At 37.0% G+C, this 19,139-nt stretch overlaps 1 protein-coding gene across 4 annotated transcripts; it reads left to right on the top strand.

Moving 5' to 3' along the window:
• Nucleotides 1-14,799: 14,799 nt before the first annotated feature.
• Nucleotides 14,800-18,904, top strand: LOC126695958 (uncharacterized). 4 transcript variants are annotated; one of them, XM_050392749.1, is made up of 4 exons: nt 15,773-16,511; nt 16,591-16,816; nt 16,918-17,980; nt 18,140-18,904. In XM_050392749.1, the coding sequence occupies exons 3-4, from the start codon at nt 17,648-17,650 to the stop codon at nt 18,677-18,679; spliced, it is 873 nt and encodes a 290-aa protein (XP_050248706.1). In that variant the 5' UTR covers nt 15,773-16,511; nt 16,591-16,816; nt 16,918-17,647; the 3' UTR covers nt 18,680-18,904. The 4 variants fall into 3 exon arrangements, 3 of the variants coding, with proteins under 3 accessions (XP_050248708.1, XP_050248706.1, XP_050248707.1); XM_050392751.1 differs by lacking the exons at nt 15,773-16,511; nt 16,591-16,816 and adding an exon at nt 14,800-15,106 and having other exon boundaries at nt 17,646-17,980; XM_050392750.1 differs by having other exon boundaries at nt 15,773-16,816.
• The last annotated feature ends 235 nt before the right edge of the window (nt 18,905-19,139 follow it).

Here is a 19,139-nt window from a genome sequence, read left to right as displayed (position 1 = left end):
TCAGTGGGACTTTCTCTCTCTCTAGAAAAATGCTTGCCTTTAGCCAGGCCCAAAACCAGTGCCTCCACTATCGGCATTAAAAACCAGAAATCCTTGGAGACCAGTGTAGTTGTCGGCAAGCTTTATGATATGTTCCAAGCACAGATCAACAATATCCTTGCCAACTGAGGTGGGTCAACCTGGTAAGAATGCGAAGTTAAGTCAGGATGTCATTTTGTGCCCGATTTGCCGATGCTGGAAATGACGTCGTGGTTTGGGTCCACTTCTTCTTTGCATTCGCTTGCAAATTTGCAGCCAAATAGGGTTCATGTGAAGGATGGTGGCAGTGGGGTTAGAGAGTGGCGGATCAGAAACTTTTCTTTTTGTGGATAAATGACGGATTAGAGATTTGGTATTAAGGAAATTGTTTTGTTTTAGATGCTGTAATTAAAATGGCACCCAAAAAAAAAAATTGAAAAACATTGACAAGTGTGAAATGCTTACTAGAATAATGGCCACGGACAAAGTTGTTGGCAACCTCTCATGTGTAAATTTATTTTATAATTTTTTAATAAAAAAAATGCCACATCATTAAAAAAATGACAAATCATTGTTTCGTTAGCCACGTAAGCAACACCACTAACGGCAGTTAATAAAATGACTAATACAACTCAGTTTTAAAACTTAAGGGACCAATTATACTCACTTCAAGCTTAAGAGACCAATTGCGCACATAGTGTAAACTTGAAGGACCAACGTTGTAGTTTCGCCTAATCTTAACATTCATGTCAAAATTTTATGCCAATCAAATGCTATGTATTATTTGATCCATAAATATATTTTTTATGCATAATTTTAAACTACAAAAACTTAAAATATAAACATTTGATTGACGAAATGGTTATTAATCTTTGATCTTCTAAAAATTTTACAAGTATGGAGTATATAAGAAGAAAATATAATATAATTGTAAATTTGACAAAATTTATATCTAATAAAAAAATACTGAGTAGAATTGAAGCAATTGACCGAACTTTGCCCATCCCTTATCACATCATACAAAGTAACATAAAAGCTCATGCTGAGCAAGTAGAAGGCCATATAAACTATGTACTCTACTCCCTTCATTTCCATGGTCTCTCTTTCATGGACTCCCCTACACTCTTCTCTCTCCCTCACTGGTTCTCAAGTAGGTGTTGAATCCAATGAATTGTAGAACCCAATTATACCGTTTCACTTTTTGCTATTCTTACTAAACGCATCGAAATGGTGTGAATATTAGCTCAACATAAATGGAAAACAACAAAACACTATTCATTTGGTTCCTTGCACTTTTTTTTTATAAGAATATATATATATTTTTTTTTTGAGAAACCAGACCTGAGGGCCAACTTTATTGAAAAAAAAAAAAAACTTACACCGCATCACGCGCAACAAGTGGAGCTATATCATCAGGAATGGATGCAATCCAAACCTATAGCTCAACATCAAACTTATAACATTTTCTAGCAAGAAAATGGCCAACTAAGTTGCCTGATCATTTTACATGAGAATAATTGCTTACATGAAAATCTGTAGCAAGCACCAAAACATCACTAAGCACCTGACCATATTCTGGGTGATTCGAATCTTTAGAAAAAATCGCTTTCACTATAACTTTTGCATCTCCCTCAAAGACACTGAGTTCATTAGCAAAAATCATAACTCTTCTACAGGCCAAAGCCTCAACCATTGCTGCTACGTTTGGGAGGGAAATTTATTCTGAAAGAGCACCAATCACAGAGCCTGAGGAGTCGAGGACAACAACACCCAAGCTTGCACATCCTGAATCATTGAAGGTTGCCCCTTCAAAATTGACCTTATATAGAGGAGAAATGGGTGCATCTGAATCCATCTCACAACCCGGGCTACAAATGCACTAGGTTTATTATGAAAAGCATGGGCTAACTTGAAATCATTAAGCATACATTCTGCCTTCGACCGAATCAAATGGTTCTCAGTATGGAACTCTCCAGCACGTGTCAACATGTGCCTTTCATGCTTAACATATTCACCAATTTCATGTTATTGTTTCTTATGTCATTTGAAATGAATCATTAACAAGCCTTTGACTAATATAGATTGGAAGCAAATATTAAAAAACAGGAGATATTACTTCGGTTACAAACAATGATATCTTCTTTACATGGTAAATGAGTTTCTGTGATGCTTATGTCAACCTAGTAGCCCATCAGTTAATACACCCAACACCTACCTCTCATGCACCTTATTTTATAATAATGCTTATGTTAAGATTGTCGTTTGAGGTTACGAATTTGTAGTGCTACAGTATTTAAGTATAAGGACCATTTAAGATAAAAGGCTCTCAACTTTTGTTATTCTACCAAATTTAAAGATACTAATTTTGAGTATTAAAGAAAAATGAAGCCAAAAATATATATTGTAATTTTGGACGTTAAATATGTAAAGTCATATTGATTAGTAAAGAAAAATAAAGAGATGCTTTATCACCGCTCTTCTTTCCCAATATGTCTTGCTAAAATAGGAAAGATGAAATCCAGTATTATTGCTTTGCCCAAAATAATAAATCTCAATTTTTAGTCGTAAGAGAAAATGAAGCAAAAATTTATTACTATACAAAATTATAACTTCAGATATTAAAGAGGAGGGGCAATTCTTATTTCGCTTCCAAGTTTAAGAACCCCAAAATCAAGCATTAAAATAGGAGATTATTTGGTTTTCTTTTTATAAATAGGGCAACGTATTGAATTATAAGCATACATATGCATGTGACATTTAAATAACGTGACAACTATTTTTGACCGTCAATCTTAAATAATTTTAAGATAGTCTCTTTTATTATTCCATCAAAAGCCCAAAAAACTTAAAAAGAAAGTTTCAAGCAAAATTGCAAATTTTATATTTGCCTTATAGGCTTAAAAATAAGAGATGTTCCTCATCGACATTCCAAGTTTCAAGATCCCACTTTTGGGTATCTAAAAGCATGGAGCCAGATATAATTATTGGCCTTGAGATCCTTCTTGCTCCCTTTAAAATTGAAACATGGCATGCCAAATTATTTCTTTGAATTTTGCATATGCTCGTGCTCAAACATCGTTTTCTTTTGATCAATATCTCATATGTTATAGCTCATCAAAAAATAGATCCCTTTTTAGGAGAAATCCCATAAACATATGATTGATTATGAATTCACAAATAATACTCATGACCCACTATTCCAAACATTTCTAAATGATATTGGCTGCTTTAATTTTGAGAAGGAATTCCAAAATATATTTGTGTTATGTAAACGCTCTAAGGGATATTATGCTATGTCATAGACGCATCAACATATATCGCCCTTAAGTTAGAATTTTTTTTAATTAATATTATTTGTGAATTTCTTTATTGATATCGTTGCTCCTAGTCTAACACTTTGCACAAAAAGAGTACATGTAGTACAACAACTAAACTAGAGCAACTAGACTATCTCGATTGTGCATATACTGTCAAGTCCACAGGATTAAGGATGAGAACTCATCAAGAAGAGCTTGCTAAAAAGAAGATCAAAGGTATGTGACATGATAGCATCATACCACCACATCTCTATCTATATATAATTGTTGACACTATTATAAGGTAATTTTGTACCAAGGCCAAAAATCATGGAAAGGCCTAGACTCTTTCCATATCATCATGAATATTTCTTTCATAATGGCACTACTATATGTCTATAATTGTTGACACTGCTATATGTCTATTACATAATGGCTCACACAATGGTATGTATGAGACGTGATGTTGAAACATTAGCTTGAATATTTATTGAATGTGAATGTATGATGATAGATCAGATGTCAAGCATAAGTACTCTCTTTAAATTGTAGTATATGCGTAACCAATTAGGCATGTAATAATAGAAGCACATGGCATAACCTTCGTCCCCAAAGGAAGGAAATATAACCTTGAACGAACAAAGTGTCCTAGTACTTGTACCTTCAAAAGAATGAAGCATAAGAGATCTAAGCCTCAAACATGAAATAGCATGTTAAGCTTAACAAAAGAGATCTTAAAGGAGGGAGAGATTGCCAAGAAGACTACAACAATGAAAAGATTGAGGTACGTACACAATAGTATCGTGATTTAAGGTCTCTTGTCGAGGTAACTCATTTATTTTTTTCTTTTTAATTAGCCATGCCATATATTAGCTTATTACAAGTAAGTGCAAATCAAACTTGCATGATTATCTACAAATATGTATATATAGAACATGCTGAAAATATTGCTATAAAATTATCACAATTAATATGGCTCTATATATTATTAGTAGCATATGTTTCATCATCATGAATCAGAGAAGTTCTATTAAGTCTCCTAAACTTAAAATGCTAAATGATCGTGTTCACAATATGGTCATAAGTCTAAATCTCAATAAATTTTTGCTATCTCTGTCAACTCACCAAGATCTTTTTAAATTGCTTTAAAAATTATATACAGTGCAAGCAACTAACAAATACTATTTTAAAGAAGCATATAGTCAAATAGCTTCAATTTTTTTTTTTTAATATCATAAAATACTTCTCTATGATTCATATAGAATGCATCTCATCAAATGACATCCATAATTGTATAGCATGCAATTGCATATTTGTACATTGTCATTCCTAACAAAATGCAGCTAGCACTATTGAAGTGACTTAAGCGTACAATTACAGAAGAAGGAAGAGGAAATTGCTATTACAAACAGTAATGGCCATAGTCGTCAAAGCACTCCAAAAAAAAAAAAAAAAAGTTTCAATCATGATAGACCATTCCTCTAGTCGTCAACAAACGAGAATTGTACTTTTCATGTTTGAACGAGGGCAAAAATGTGGCCTAGTTCTTACGCCTTCAAAAAATTGAAGCAAAAGGAATCTAGTCCTTAGACACGAAGTATCATGTTGAGCTTAAAGAATCTTGAAAAGAGAAGAGCTCATCATCTTAAAAAGAGAAGAGCTGGTCAAGAAGATCCCAGCAATAAAAAAATTGAGGTATGTGACAAAATAGTGTCGTCATTTAAGGTAACACATTTATCTCTGTCTCTTTTATATTCGTCAATAAATATTTACACCTAGTAAGGTTTCATGCAAAAATGTATGTATTACTAAACAGATCACAAAAAAGATAAAACTCTAGGTTTACAAGGAAATAAGAAAAAGGTCGACCTAGACTATTGGTAACTTATTATTCATATATGAATTGTTCTAAAATTCTTGTTTAACCAAGTCTTGGCAAGTGAATGTGCTACTTAATGCAGATATCAACATGGCCTCAAGAAGGTCCAAAATGACATAGCATCAAGGAATCTTTCCAGCAACAAGTGACAAGATTCCTTAAATGGATGTAAGTCACCAAAAAATGGCTAAGTGATAAGATTCTGCCAAGACGGATGTAAATCACTGACAAAGCCTATGTGACAAGATTCCTTGAATGGATGTAAGTCACCAAAAAATGGCTACGTGATAAGATTCCGTCAAGATGGATGTAAATCACTGACGAAGCCTAAGTGACAAGATTTTTTAAATGGATGTAAGTCACCAAAAAAAAAAAAAAAAAAAGACAAGATTCCATTAGACTGGTGTAAATCACTGATGAAGTCTAAATGACAAAGCTCCGTAACTGGATGTAAGTCACCTAAAAGTGGATAAGAGACTAAATACCCTTAGACGAGTGTAAGCAGACAAGGATTCTCACACAAACACAAGTCACACACAAATCAAGAATATCAAATGTGACAACCAGAGAATGAATGAAAGAAGAAGCATCGAAGTGATCAAAAATAGTCGTCCAAAGAAATCATCTTACTCTTCAGTAGTGATAAAAAATGGTCGTCCAAAGAAATTAGCTTGCTCTTCAACAGTGATAAAAAATGATCATCCAAAGAAATTAGCTCACTTTCAAGATCAAGCTATGATCCCTCGAACGTCCAAAAAGACCTTCAAAAGGCAGATACTAAGAAGAAAGTAGTTGAAGATAAAGAAGTCAGAATCTAAACAAGTCAAGAACATTCCCTAAGCCTAATTAGCATAAAGCAAAATCAGACTTGGGAATGGGGGGCAACTGATGAGTCCATAAAAACTATTAAGGTCGTCCATCTTAATGAACGATCATTACATCATTAGTAGGCCATCAAAGATAGATGAGTAACCGCCCAACACATTCAATAACGACCATCAAAGGTCTTAAACTCTCTCATCAAGACAAAGAACGTTACAATTAGGGTAATAATCACCCTCATTTATGTCCAATAGCTACCTAAGTCACCTATAAAAGGGACAATCTGTCCACTTTCTAAGGGATGTCAAAAACTACTATAAAATAGTACAAAACACTATCTATATACGAAATAGACAGGCTGATACTAACTTAAGCATTGGATGCTTCCCCACCAGGCACAACCTGTTGAAGTGGGCCCGTGTGTGGCTTGAATTGCCACAAGCCCAAGTCAGTCTAAGTCAACTTAGTTGACCGAATCCTATTTGTAATAGGAAACCTCTTTTCTGCCGACTTTAATATATATATATATATATATATTGTATTAAGTGCAGCCGTGGGATTTTTAGAGTAATTCCAATTAACCTAGTGAGCAGCCGCATGAGAGAAAATAGAGAAAAGAAAGGCAGCTAGCTTCTATTCTTAATGTTTCTGTGAGAGAGTGCTATGGTGTAATTGAGATTTGGGTTTCTTGAGAATGTTCTTGTGCACTATTGTATTTTTCCTAATAATAGTGAAATCTCTGCAACTCCGTGGACGTAGGCAAATTGCCGAACCACGTAAATATTGTCTTGTGTGTGTGATTGTTTTTCTTTGGCGTGTGTTTTCTCCATTTGTTTTGTTTCTCACAGGTTGGTATTTTGGTTAAATTCCCTACAACTGGTATCAGAGCCTAGGGTTAGGTTTGAGTGGGAGCAATGGCAGAGGAAGCAGGAAAGGCATCTGGAATAGAAAAGTTTAATGGCACAGACTTCACGTATTGAAGGATGCAAATTGAAGATTATCTTTATGGGAGGAAATTGCATCTGCTCTTTTGGGGACAAAACCTGAGGCTATGAAGGCTGAGGAATGGACTTGTCTTGATAGACAGGTACTAGGAGTTATCAGGTTAACTCTGTCTAGGTCTGTTGCACACAATGTTGTAAAGGAGAAGACCACAGCAGATCTGATGAAGGCTTCGTCTAGTATGTACGAAAAGCCGTCAGCAAACAATAGGGTGCACTTGATGAAGAAACTGTTCAATCTGAAGATGGAAGAGAATGCATCAGTAGCACAACATCTGAATGAATTTAATACTATCACAAATCAATTGTCGTCTGTAGAAATTAATTTTGATGATGAGATTCATGCTCTGATCGTCTTAGCTTCTTTGCCAAACAGTTGGGAGGCAATGAGGATGACAGTAAGCAATTATACAGGAAAGGAAAAGCTCAAGTACAATGATATATGAGATTTAATTCTGACTGAGGAGATTCGCCGAAGAGATGTAGGCGAAACCTTAGGATCTGGTTATGCCCTAAACCTTGAGACAAGAGGCAGAGATAATTACAAAAATTCAAACCGGAGCAGATCAAAATCCAGAAATTCTAATCGGAATAGAAATAAATCTAGATCAGGCCAACAAGTACAATACTGGAACTGTGAGAAAATAAGTCACTTTAGGAATCAATGCAAAAGTCCTAAGAAGAAGAATGGAGATGATTCTACTAATGCTGTAACAGAAGAGGTACAAGATGCATTACTTCTTGCAGTAAACAGTCCACTTGATGATTGGGTTTTGGATTCAGGAGCTTCGTTTCATATCACTCCACACTGAGAAATCATACAGAATTATGTTGCAGGTGATTTTGGTAAGGTGTATTTGGCTGATGGTTCAGCCTTGGATGTTGTAGATATGGGAGACATTCGGATATTGTTGCCCAATGGATTTGTTTGGTTACTGGAGAAGGTTCGACATATTCCTGACCTGAGGAGGAATCTGATTTCTGTTGGACAACTTGATAATGAAGGACGTGCAATACTACTTATTGGTGATACTTGGAAGGTTACAAAGGGAGCTAGGGTTTTAGCTCGTGGAAAGAAGACTGGTACTCTGTACATGACCTCAAGTCCAAGAGACACAATTGCAATTGTTAATGCAAGTACTGATACAAGCCTATGGCACCACAGACTTGGTCATATGAGTGAGAAAGGGATGAAGATGCTGCTGTCAAAAGGAAAACTACCAGAATTGAAGTCCATTAATTTTGACTTGTGTGAAAGTTGCATCTTAGGAAAGCAGAAAAAGGTGAACTTCTTGAAAACTGGCAGGACACCGAAGGCTGAAAAATTGGAGTTAGTACACACTGATTTGTGGGGGCCTTCTCCGGTTGCATCCCTTGGAGGTTCAAGCAGAAAGGTATGGGTTTATTTTCTGAAAAATAAATCCGATGTATTTGAAACCTTTAAGAAGTGGAAGGCCATGGTTGAGACAGAAACAGGTTTGAAAGTAAAATGTTTGAGGTCAAATAATGGAGAAGAGTACATAGATGGAAGGTTCAGTGAGTATTGTGCTGCACAGGGAACTAGGATGGAGAAGACCATTTCTGGGACACTACAGCAAAATGGTGTGGCTAAGCGCATGAACAGAACTCTAAATGAGCGTGCTAGGAGTATGTGGTTGCATGCTGGACTACCAAAAACTTTTTGGGCTAATGCTATTAGCACTGCAGCTTACCTGATAAACTGAGGATCTTTAGTTCCCATGGAGTTCAGACTTCCTAAGGAGGTTTGGAGCGGTAAAGAAGTAAAGTTTTTACACTTAAAAGTTTTTGGTTGTGTTTCTTATATTCATATTGATTCTGATGCTCGTAGTAAACTTAATGCAAAGTCTAAAATATGTTTTTTCATTGGCTATGGTGATGAGAAATTTGGCTATAGGTTTTATGATGAACAAAACAGGAAAATCATCAGAAGTAGAAATGTGATATTTAATGAACAGATTATGTACAAGGACAGGTCAACTGTAGTGTTAGATGTGACAAAAATAGATCAAAAGAAATCTGAGTTTATCAACTTAGATGAATTGACTGAAGATATTGTCCAGAAAAGGGGTGAAGAAGATAAGAATAATGTAAATTCACAGATAGATCCAAGTACACCTGTAGTTAAAGTCCGCAGATCTTCCAAGAACATTAGACCTCCACAGCATTATTCACCCACTCTAAATTATCTCCTGTTGACTGATGGTGGTGAGCTAGAGTGTCATGATGAAGCCTTGCAAGATAAGAATTCAAGCAAGTGGGAGTTAGCCATGAAGGATGAGATGGATTCCTTGTTGGGGAATCAGACATGGGAACTGACTGAATTGCCAGTAGGAAAGAAGGCTTTGCACAACAAGTGGGTATATAGAATAAAGAATGACATGATGGTAGTAAACGTTACAAGGTTAGATTAGTTGTTAAAGAGTTCCAGCAGAAGGAAGGCATTGACTACACAGAGATATTTTCTCCAGTTGTGAAGATGTCAACAATCAGACTGGTACTGGGAATAGTAGCTACAAAAAATTTACATCTTGAGCAGTTAGATGTGAAGACAACATTCCTTCATGGTGACTTGGAGGAAGACCTTTACATGATTCAGCCAGAAAGGTTCCATGTTCAGGGACAAGAGAATCTAGTCTGCAAACTGAGAAAGAGCTTGTATGGCCTAAAACAAGCTCCTAGACAGTGGTACAAGAAATTTGACAGTTTTATGCATAGAATTGGGTTCAAGAGATATGAAGCTGATCACTGTTGCTATGTTAAGTATTTTGACAATTCTTACATCATATTACTTTTATATGGATGATATGCTTATTGCAGGGTCTAACATTGAGGAGATTAATAATCTGAAGAAGCAATTGTCCAAACAGTTTGCAATGAAGGATTTGGGAGCTGCAAAGAAAATCCTTGGTATGATAATCATTAGAGACAAGGCTAATGGTACATTGAAGCTTTCACAGTCAGAGTATGTGAAGAAAGTTCTCAGCAGGTTCAACATGAATGAAGCTAAACCAGTGAGCACACCCTTGGGTAGTTATTTCAAACTAAGCAAAGAACAGTCACCGAAGACAGAGGAAGAAAGGGACCATATGAGCAAGGTGCCCTATGCCTCAGCTATTGGCAGCTTGATGTATGCTATGGTGTGTACAAGGCCAGACATTGCACATGCAGTGGGAGTTGTGAGCAAATTCATGAGTAGGCCTGGAAAGCAGCATTGAGAGGCAGTCAAGTGGATTCTAAGATATCTGAAGGGTTCATCAGATACATGTCTTTGCTTCACAGGTGCAAGTTTGAAACTGCAGGGTTATGTAGATGCTGATTTTGCTGGTGATATTGATAGTGAAAGTTCAAAAACGTGTACAAAACACTTTTGAACGTTTAGACCCCCAAAATACAACTTAACCAACTCAAGCAATATGTCAAACAACTAGTGTGCGGAAACTTAACACATGCTATAATATGAAATTGGTTATAAACTATCTAAGCCATAACAAAATAAAACCACAGCAGATAATGTAAAGGCAAAGATAGAGAGGAAGGAAGATGCAAACACAAAGACAACACACGATGTGTTATCGAAGAGGAAACCGAAGCCCTCGGCGTAAAACCTCTCCGCCGCCCTCCAAGCGGTCAATAATCCACTAGAAAATGTAGTTGGGATACATGAACAGCAATAGACCCTCCAAGCCTAATCTACCCGATGTACCTAAGCCCTCCAAGCTTCTTGCTCCAACGAGGTTACGCCGAACCTTTTTCTTTTCTAGCTTACCGGATTCCGCTACTAAACCATAGCATCCGCCATCTTTGGCATCTTCCAATGCTTCCCAAAACTCCAAGAACACTCAACACTCTAAATGGGTGTGGGTAGTGTTTGGATAGAAATCTCCTCTCAATAGGTAAGACAATGAGAGAGAGAATGAGAAGAGACTACAAAGATTTCTCTCTAAGAATGAGTAGCTCTCTCTAATTGGTGGGTGTTTTGAAGAAACCTCTCTTAGGGTTTTTCTTTCTGAATAGCCACACATATCTTGTGGGAATGAGGGGTATTTATACTGGTGTGAGAATGGAATACGAAGAGTCAGTTTTTCCAAAAACAGGGCTGGCTGGCGACTTGACCTCGCGACTTGACTAAGTCGCGAGTTCAAGTCACGAGCTAACTTAATGGCCAGTCTGGATTTTTGTAGTGTACTGCTCCAGGTGGCGTGACTGTTCAGCTCCCCTGCACGCTCTGCACGTGAGCAACTTTTGGCGGCTTGCAAGCCGCGAGCCACCCGCGAGTCCTAGCCGCGAGTCTCTACTTCACTGCACTATCTTGAGCATTTCTTCACACTCTCTCACACACTACCCTTACATGATTCCCACCTAAATACAAGGTTTCTAAGTGCTATATTACAAGCAAATTTGTCATGGAATAAAGCCAACACATGGTTGATTAAATTCAACCTTACAATCTCCCCCTTTGGCTATTCTATGACAAAAACACCCTAAAACAGACTCTAGACTTAAACGTGAGTTTGGGAACAATGGCAAAACTCACTCACACCTAAATCTAGAAACTGTGCAGTTCTTGAATCATATGAACATGAATCTCCTGAAACACAACAATACACCATGATCATTGTATGCAGAAAATTATAAATACATATGAAACAGGCAATATGTGATCAAGCAAAGATGGAGTTAAGAAACAAACCATGGCTTGATCAACCAAGTGAACAACACAAGGTAGTGATCACAGTGCTCATTCACACTTGGAATGAACACAAGGACATACAAGTTAACAAGCACAAGGCAAGACACTTGTATGCTCAACACTCAACCAATGCATAACACACAAGGCATATGCATCTAGGAACAATCCTACAAGGGCACAAGAGTGACAGTACTTAAAAGAAAATGCAGTACATTTATATAGAAGTACTGATTTAAACAAAGCATAAAAGGCTGCATAAAGCATGGTACAGACCATAAAGCCTACAAACTATGCATAAAACATTAACCCTAAAAGCTTACAAAAGCACATGGGTACAAACACATTATATTGAATAAAAACTTAAACAATATAAACTAAAAGTGCTTAAAATTTCTCCCCTTCAAAGTGATGAGAAGCTATGATGCACTTGGAACATATATATACTTGTACCCTGAAACACTTGCACAAAACACATTAAACCCTCAAGGTAAAGCAAGTAATAAATGACAAGTATAATATAACAAGTATAGAAATGACTACAATGATCACATAGCAAAGCAATTGATCATCCGAACATGCATTCAAAGAAGCACAATAGCATAAGGAAGTATGCATGTCCAAAACAAAAACATGATGCGAAGAGAATCACAAAACATAACTCAAAGCACCATAAAGCCTGTGCTTGTTCAAAACAAAGTTTTCTTATTATCTCAATGTCTTCTCCCCCTTGGTATATGCATCTCCCCTATGGAATATCTCTCCCCCTACAAATGTGCATGAGAAATAGAATTTCTCCCCCTAAGGATGTGCACAAGAGTCATATAGAAATGACAAAATACTCCGGAATATACTCTAGAGTATACTCTCCCCCTTTTTGTCAGGAATAGACAAAGGGTCAAGAAGAAACGAGGGCAAGAGATGAAGGTACGAACAATGCTAATGATGCATGAGGGGTGCACGATGAATGAGAAAATGAAGCTCAAACCTAAGACAAAGTAGCATGCTACAAAGTATAAGGTAAACATGACATGCTAGGATGAAGAAATAAGGTAAAGTCCAATGCATGACAAGGGTAGCAAAGGTGTGTGCAAGAGGTGGCTAAGTGCATGCATGTCCAATGCATGAAAAATGCACGTCCAATGCATGAAAAATGCACATGTGGGGCAAAGTGTGTTAAAATACACAACCAATGAACCAAACATGTTCCTAATAAGGAAACATGAGAAACCCCAAAGTTTGGTACTCATCGGAGTCCAAACAAGCGAGAAAATGTCTAAGAGGCATTTTATCAAACACCTAGCATGCACACTATGAACAAAATGCACGTCCAATGCATGAAAAATGCACGTCCAATGCATGAAAAATGCACGTCCAATGCATGAAAAATGCACATGTGGGGCAAAGTGTGTTAAAATACACAACCAATGAACCAAACATGTTCCTAATGAGGAAACATGAGAAACCCCAAAGTTTGGTACTCATCGGAGTCCAAACAAGCGAGAAAATGTCTAAGAGGCATTTTATCAAACACCTAGCATGCACACTATGAACAAAAATGTGAAACAATGCATGAACATCATGAAATCCACCTTTAATACATGTTCTTTCTGCCACAAGGGGCCAACATCCAATGCATATCAACAAAAGAAACCAATCCCATGAAGAAAATTGACAAAAAATAAGTTTTCCCAACCCCTATGATGAAAATCCCAACTAACAGTACAAAACTCTCCAAAACATAATCTAAGGATCAAAATCAATGAAAAGAGTTTATAATTACCTTAGAGATGTTAATGGATTGAAAAACCATTCAAATTGGTTGGGTTTTGATGTAAAAATATTGAAAGAGGGGTTTTAGAGAGGATGGGAGAGGTTTAAAACAAGTTTCCCACGAAAAAGCTCTATAAAAAGCTGATTCTGGGCGACTCGCGACTGACGAGTCGCAAGCCAAGTCGCGAGTGAGCCGCGAAACCTCTCTGTATGAACTCGCGGCTTAGGCTCGCGGCTTGCAAGCCGCCAAACCGAGTAGCCAAAACTGGCAGCTCACGCAAGTAGCCAAAATGAGTGGCCAAAAAATCTGACACTTGTTTTTCAAACCAGAACATGTTTAAACATTGAAAAACAAAGTAAGCACTAAACATAAACACAAAAAGTGATAAAAATCACTTCCAAAAACATATAAAATGATCAAAAATATTTTTGGATTGAACCATATATGATTGAGCACACACACATCACATTTAGACAAGTACAATCTAACAAATGAATGAGACATTCATTGAACATTAGGCATGTGTGTTGTGTGTGTGTATCAAATGTGGAATAGTCCTTAGTCTAGAGTGAAGCTTCAATGATCAATTCAATCAAGTCATACACAACTAGTGCTAAGTCAAGTGGTCTATCTCAATTATAGAAATGAACATATATGACCTCCCACAAGAAAATGATTACATATGATGAAGCTTTTCATTTGGCTTCTTTATAATTCATAACATTTGATCATTTTGAATCAAAACATCTCATTTTGAGATCGATACCTGAAATTTGTGATATTTCAATTTGATGAACAAGCCTTTGGCTTTTTGGGCATCATACAATTTCATTTAAGTCGCTTTCCCTTTTTCCTAGTCGAATACTAGTATGTGCGACGGCTTTTGCAGCTCATTATCTCTTTTCATTTTGAGATTTACATTTATTGAGCTCTTTAAGCAATAAAAATAAAAGAGTGGGAAGAGATATAGGGTGCGTTTGATTCGGCTTCAAACGAATTCAGGAAATCGTTTTCTGGAAAATAGGGCGTTTGGCTCTGGAGGAAAATATTATTTTCCGGAAATCGTTTTCCTGTTGACCAGAATTTGAAGCCTTGACCACGGAAATGAAATTCTGCCCTCATTTTCACTTCATTTCATTTCCGTGGCTTGCAAAACGCAGAGAGAGAGAGAGAAAACACAGAGAACAGCAAACATAAGCGAGAGAGAAAGAACAAAAAAAAAAAAAACAATCGAACGAGAGAGAGAGATCGTGCAGAATAGATCGACGCCGTCTAACGAGATCGACGCCGTCTAACGAGATCGAAGCGTGGAATAGCTCGACGCCAACGATCGAGATCGACGCCAACGAAGTCGATCGAAGCCAACGAGAAGTGCGAGAGCGAGATCGAAGCCAACGAAGTCCGATCCGGCCAACGAGCGAAGCTTATAGCTTCAACGACAGCCAACGATCCGACCACGCCGATCGATCCAGCCACCCAGAGCTCCGATCCGGCCAACCAAACACAGAAAGCACGAGAGCCACCCTTCACGCCGAGCTCCGATCTACCTCACACCGGTCACGCCGAGCTCTGCCAGACGACCACCGCGCCAAACGCCGCAGACCCACGGTGAGAAAATGCACCGATCAAACTCACCTCACCGATCCACTCACCTCACCGATCCACTCACATCCGATCCACACTATAAAATACTAACAGTTTATTTATATAAATATTTATATAATTTTTTACATGTTTTTATTTATTAATTTTTGTATTTTTTTTTTTTTTTGATGAATATTAATTTTTGTATTATACATTGTTTATAACTGTGTATTTGTTGGTAATGTATACCAAAATTTTGGGACTTTTCTGATTGCAGGTTTATTAATTTTTTTGATGAATATTAATTTTTGTATTATACATTGTTTATAACTGTGTATTTGTTGGTAATGTATACCAAAATTTTGGGACTTTTCTGATTGCAGGTTTATTAATTTTTTCAATTATCCATTGTTGATTAAACTGTGTATTTGTGGATTATGCATATGAAATGTAATGATTGGTTTATGAAATTGTGTATTTATGGGTGATGCATATATCAATTTTGGGACTTTTCTGATTGCAGGTTTATTAATCTTTTCAATTATCCATTGTTGATTAAACTGTGTATTTGTGGATTATGCATATGAAATGTAATGATTGGTTTATGAAACTGTGTATTTATGGGTGATGCATATATCAATTTTGGGGCTTTTCTGATTGCAGGTTATTCCCAATTACTTTGTGGTTTGAATTTTTTTGTAAGCTCTTTTGGGGCTTGACTGGTTATGCATGATTGGTTTTTGCTGTGATTTTTATTAGAATTTGGTTAGTTGGGTTCTGTGTAGAATGCAATGTGATGGTATTGTTATAGTGTAAATAGAATGCAATGTGATGGTTTGGATGTTATATGTTTGTGGCTGATTTTATTTATGGTGTAATGAATAGCATACTTGTTTACATATCTCTTAGACTACAATGTTTGTGATTTTGTTAGATGAAGAAAAAAACCAAAGCCGCAATTCTTGCATCAGTTGCATCTGTCCTCCTTGTGGGGGTTGCATTGTTAAAGAAATTACGACGTAGACGTAGAGATCTGCCTAGGGCGCCTTATGTTAACCATGCCGCCGAGAGAGAGGAATACATAAATAGTGTTTTGCATGGAAGTGAGAGACATTGTGTGAATCAACTTAGGATGAAGCCTATAGCTTTCCACCACTTATGTCACGCCCTCACTGAGGGGGAGCACGTACGTCCGACTGTTCACATGTCTGTTACGGAGCAAGTGTTCATTTTCTTGCACATTATTGGTCATAATGTGAGGTTTCGTGTAATGGGTGGTCGGATCTATAGATCAACTGAGACTGTTCATAGATACTTCAAAGTTGTCCTTAGGGGGGTCCTGAAATTATATAGAGCTCTAATAAGACTGCGTAGCGAAGATACACCTCCAGAGATAAGGAATAGCAGAAGGTTTTACCCATATTTTAAGGTAAATATTGCGACTTGTGTGTTTTTGTAATTTGTGAAGATTTATGTAATTTTAAACCATTATGTTTGTCAAAAATTAGGATTGTGTTGGAGCAATAGATGGTACACATGTTCGTGCATCTGTGCCACCTGAAATACAAGGAAGATTTCGTGGTCGCAAAGATGGAACCACGCAAAATGTGTTAGCTGCCATTAGTTTCGACTTAAAGTTCACTTATGTGTTGGCTGGATGGGAAGGCAGTGCACATGATTCACGTGTATTAAATGATGCATTTGCTAGGCCAGGGGGATTTTCAATTCCCAATGGTATTACACGATTACTTCACCCTTTTGGTTTGTTAGTTTAATAAATATTATGTGTTTTCCTAAACATAGTAGTGATTTGGTTTTTTTTTTAATATATGTAGGTAAATTTTATCTTGGTGATGCTGGATATGGTAATAAAAATGGAATATTGTCACCGTATCGGAGTGTACGATATCACTTGAAAGAGTTTAGTGATCGTCCTCCTGAGAATGCGCAAGAATTGTTCAATCTCCGACACTCTTCATTGAGAACTACCATTGAGCGAGGGTTTGGAGTGGTGAAAAAACGTTTTCGAGTGTTGGATGCAGAACCATATTGGTCTTTCCCAACCCAAGTGAAAGTAGTGTTAGCGTGTTGTGTGGTTCATAATCACATTATGGGGGTTGAACCAAATGACCATATTATGGAAGATGCAATGAACCAAGTAGAGCTTAGTGACCACCAAGAAGAAACACAGTCTCGTCGGGAGTCCGTCGAAGATAGTAGATCATGGAATGCTAAGAGAGATGAGATATGTCAAGCCATGTGGTCTGATTATATCAGGAGTGGAGAGTAGTACTTTATTTAGATTTTTATGATTGTAATGTGTTTTTTCTTTTTGTTTTTTTTTAAAGACAATGTATGTAATATAGACTTTTGGTGATGTAATGAAAAAGTATTTTTAGCATTACATTGTTATTTGATGGTATTACATTGTCATTTCCATAGTTAGCATGTTCCGTTCTATTGTGCACATTCATAAGCGTGGTTGTATGTGTGTTTGATTTGTTATTCATGTTCCGAGTGTAATTACTGAATGCTACTCTCACTATACTATTTTCGTATGTAGTAATGTCAAAGGGTAAGGAAAAAGTTAGCGGCAGCAAGCAATTTAGGTGGCTGCCACCTATGCATGAGATGATGCTAAAGATATTAACAGAGGAGGCTGGAAAGGGCAATAAGCCCTCTAATACTTTTAGGGCCGGCTCCTTTGCTCTTGTAGCGAAGGAGATAACGGCCCATTTCGGGGTTGAGTGCCACCCTGTATTTGTGGAGAACCGGATGCGGACTCTAAGGTCCATGTGGGCAACTATTCAAGAGCTTAGAAAGAAGAGTGGATTCGGTTGGGACGAAAATCTGAAAATGATAACGTGTGATGCTAAAACCTACCAAGAAGAAGTTATGGTATGGCTTGTAACTATATTTTCTTAATATAGATAATAATATATGTTTTTGCATGTTATATGAAATTTATAGTGTCATTGTTATTGCAAAGTCTTTTATATTGAATTTATGAGTGAAGTTATTATTGCATTATTATATACGTTCTTTTCTCCCTTATAGGCACATCGGAAGCATGCCGAGTATCTGAACAAAAAAATTGAGTTTTACGATGAATTAGCGATTGTGGTGGGGAAGGATACAGCCACAGGTGCCTTTGCTAAGTCTGGAGTGGATATCGAAAATGAGCCAGATAATGGGGATAATGGGGATAGTGCAGAGTTTGTGGCAGATAATGTGGATGAATGTGTGGTTGAAAAGGGGAAGAACGTAAATGAATCATCCACCACTGGGTCGGGAATTTCCAAGTCCCGCAAAAGAGGGCGTGCAGCTTCTACTGCTGATGATAGTGTGCTGACTGATCTGTCTGGTCAGCTGAAGGAAATAGCTGTCGCTCTAAAAGAAATTAATCGGGGCCCGGTAGATTACACAACTTTGTATAATGAGGTAATGGCTATGATGGCGGATGGATATAGCGAAGATATGCTCGCTACTGCCTTCGACCATCTTTGTGAGAATGAGAAGACGGCACGTGGATTTTTAGCAAAGAATGCTAGGTTGAGGAAGTTGTGGTTAGATGGTTATTTTTTCTCACAAATTTGATTTGCTTATTTCATGTTGACTGTGATGGTAGATTTAGGAATTAACTAGACATTGTAGTATTAATATTGACGTATCAATGTATTATATATGTACTCTTTTGTATTATTGGGACGATACAATTGCCCAAATTATGTATTTCGAATGATTATGTTTGATGTTGAACCAAATGTGCTGCAATTTTTGTATTGTTACAGATATGTATAGGGAATGCAGGTTCTTCAATTTTATCTATAAGAGCAAAATATAGCATTGATCTTCTCCAATTCCATGCATATATCATTCAAGGATGGACGATTTTTTAGGGCCAGATTCTAGATCATTTTCCGTAAAATGATCCAAATTATTTTCCGTAAAGTATTTTCCGAACCAAACATGGGAAAACGTTTTTCGTAAAGTATTTTCCGTAAAATATTTGGACGAACCAAACACCGGAATTAATTTTCCGTAAAACGATTTCCGT

This window comes from Quercus robur, chromosome 8 (genome assembly GCF_932294415.1).
Source record: "Quercus robur chromosome 8, dhQueRobu3.1, whole genome shotgun sequence".
NCBI classification, from domain to species: domain Eukaryota; kingdom Viridiplantae; phylum Streptophyta; class Magnoliopsida; order Fagales; family Fagaceae; genus Quercus; species Quercus robur.
Note: the sequence above shows the minus strand (reverse complement) of the source record. Positions and strands in the feature narration are given on the sequence as shown.

Coding starts and splice junctions, on each gene's coding strand:
- LOC126695958 (XM_050392751.1), top strand. CDS start 17,648: ATGTCAAAGGGTAAGGAAAAAGTTAGCGGCAGCAAGCAATTTAGGTGG. Junction 17,981..18,139: donor CCTACCAAGAAGAAGTTATG/GTATGGCTTGTA, acceptor TCTCCCTTATAG/GCACATCGGAAGCATGCCGA.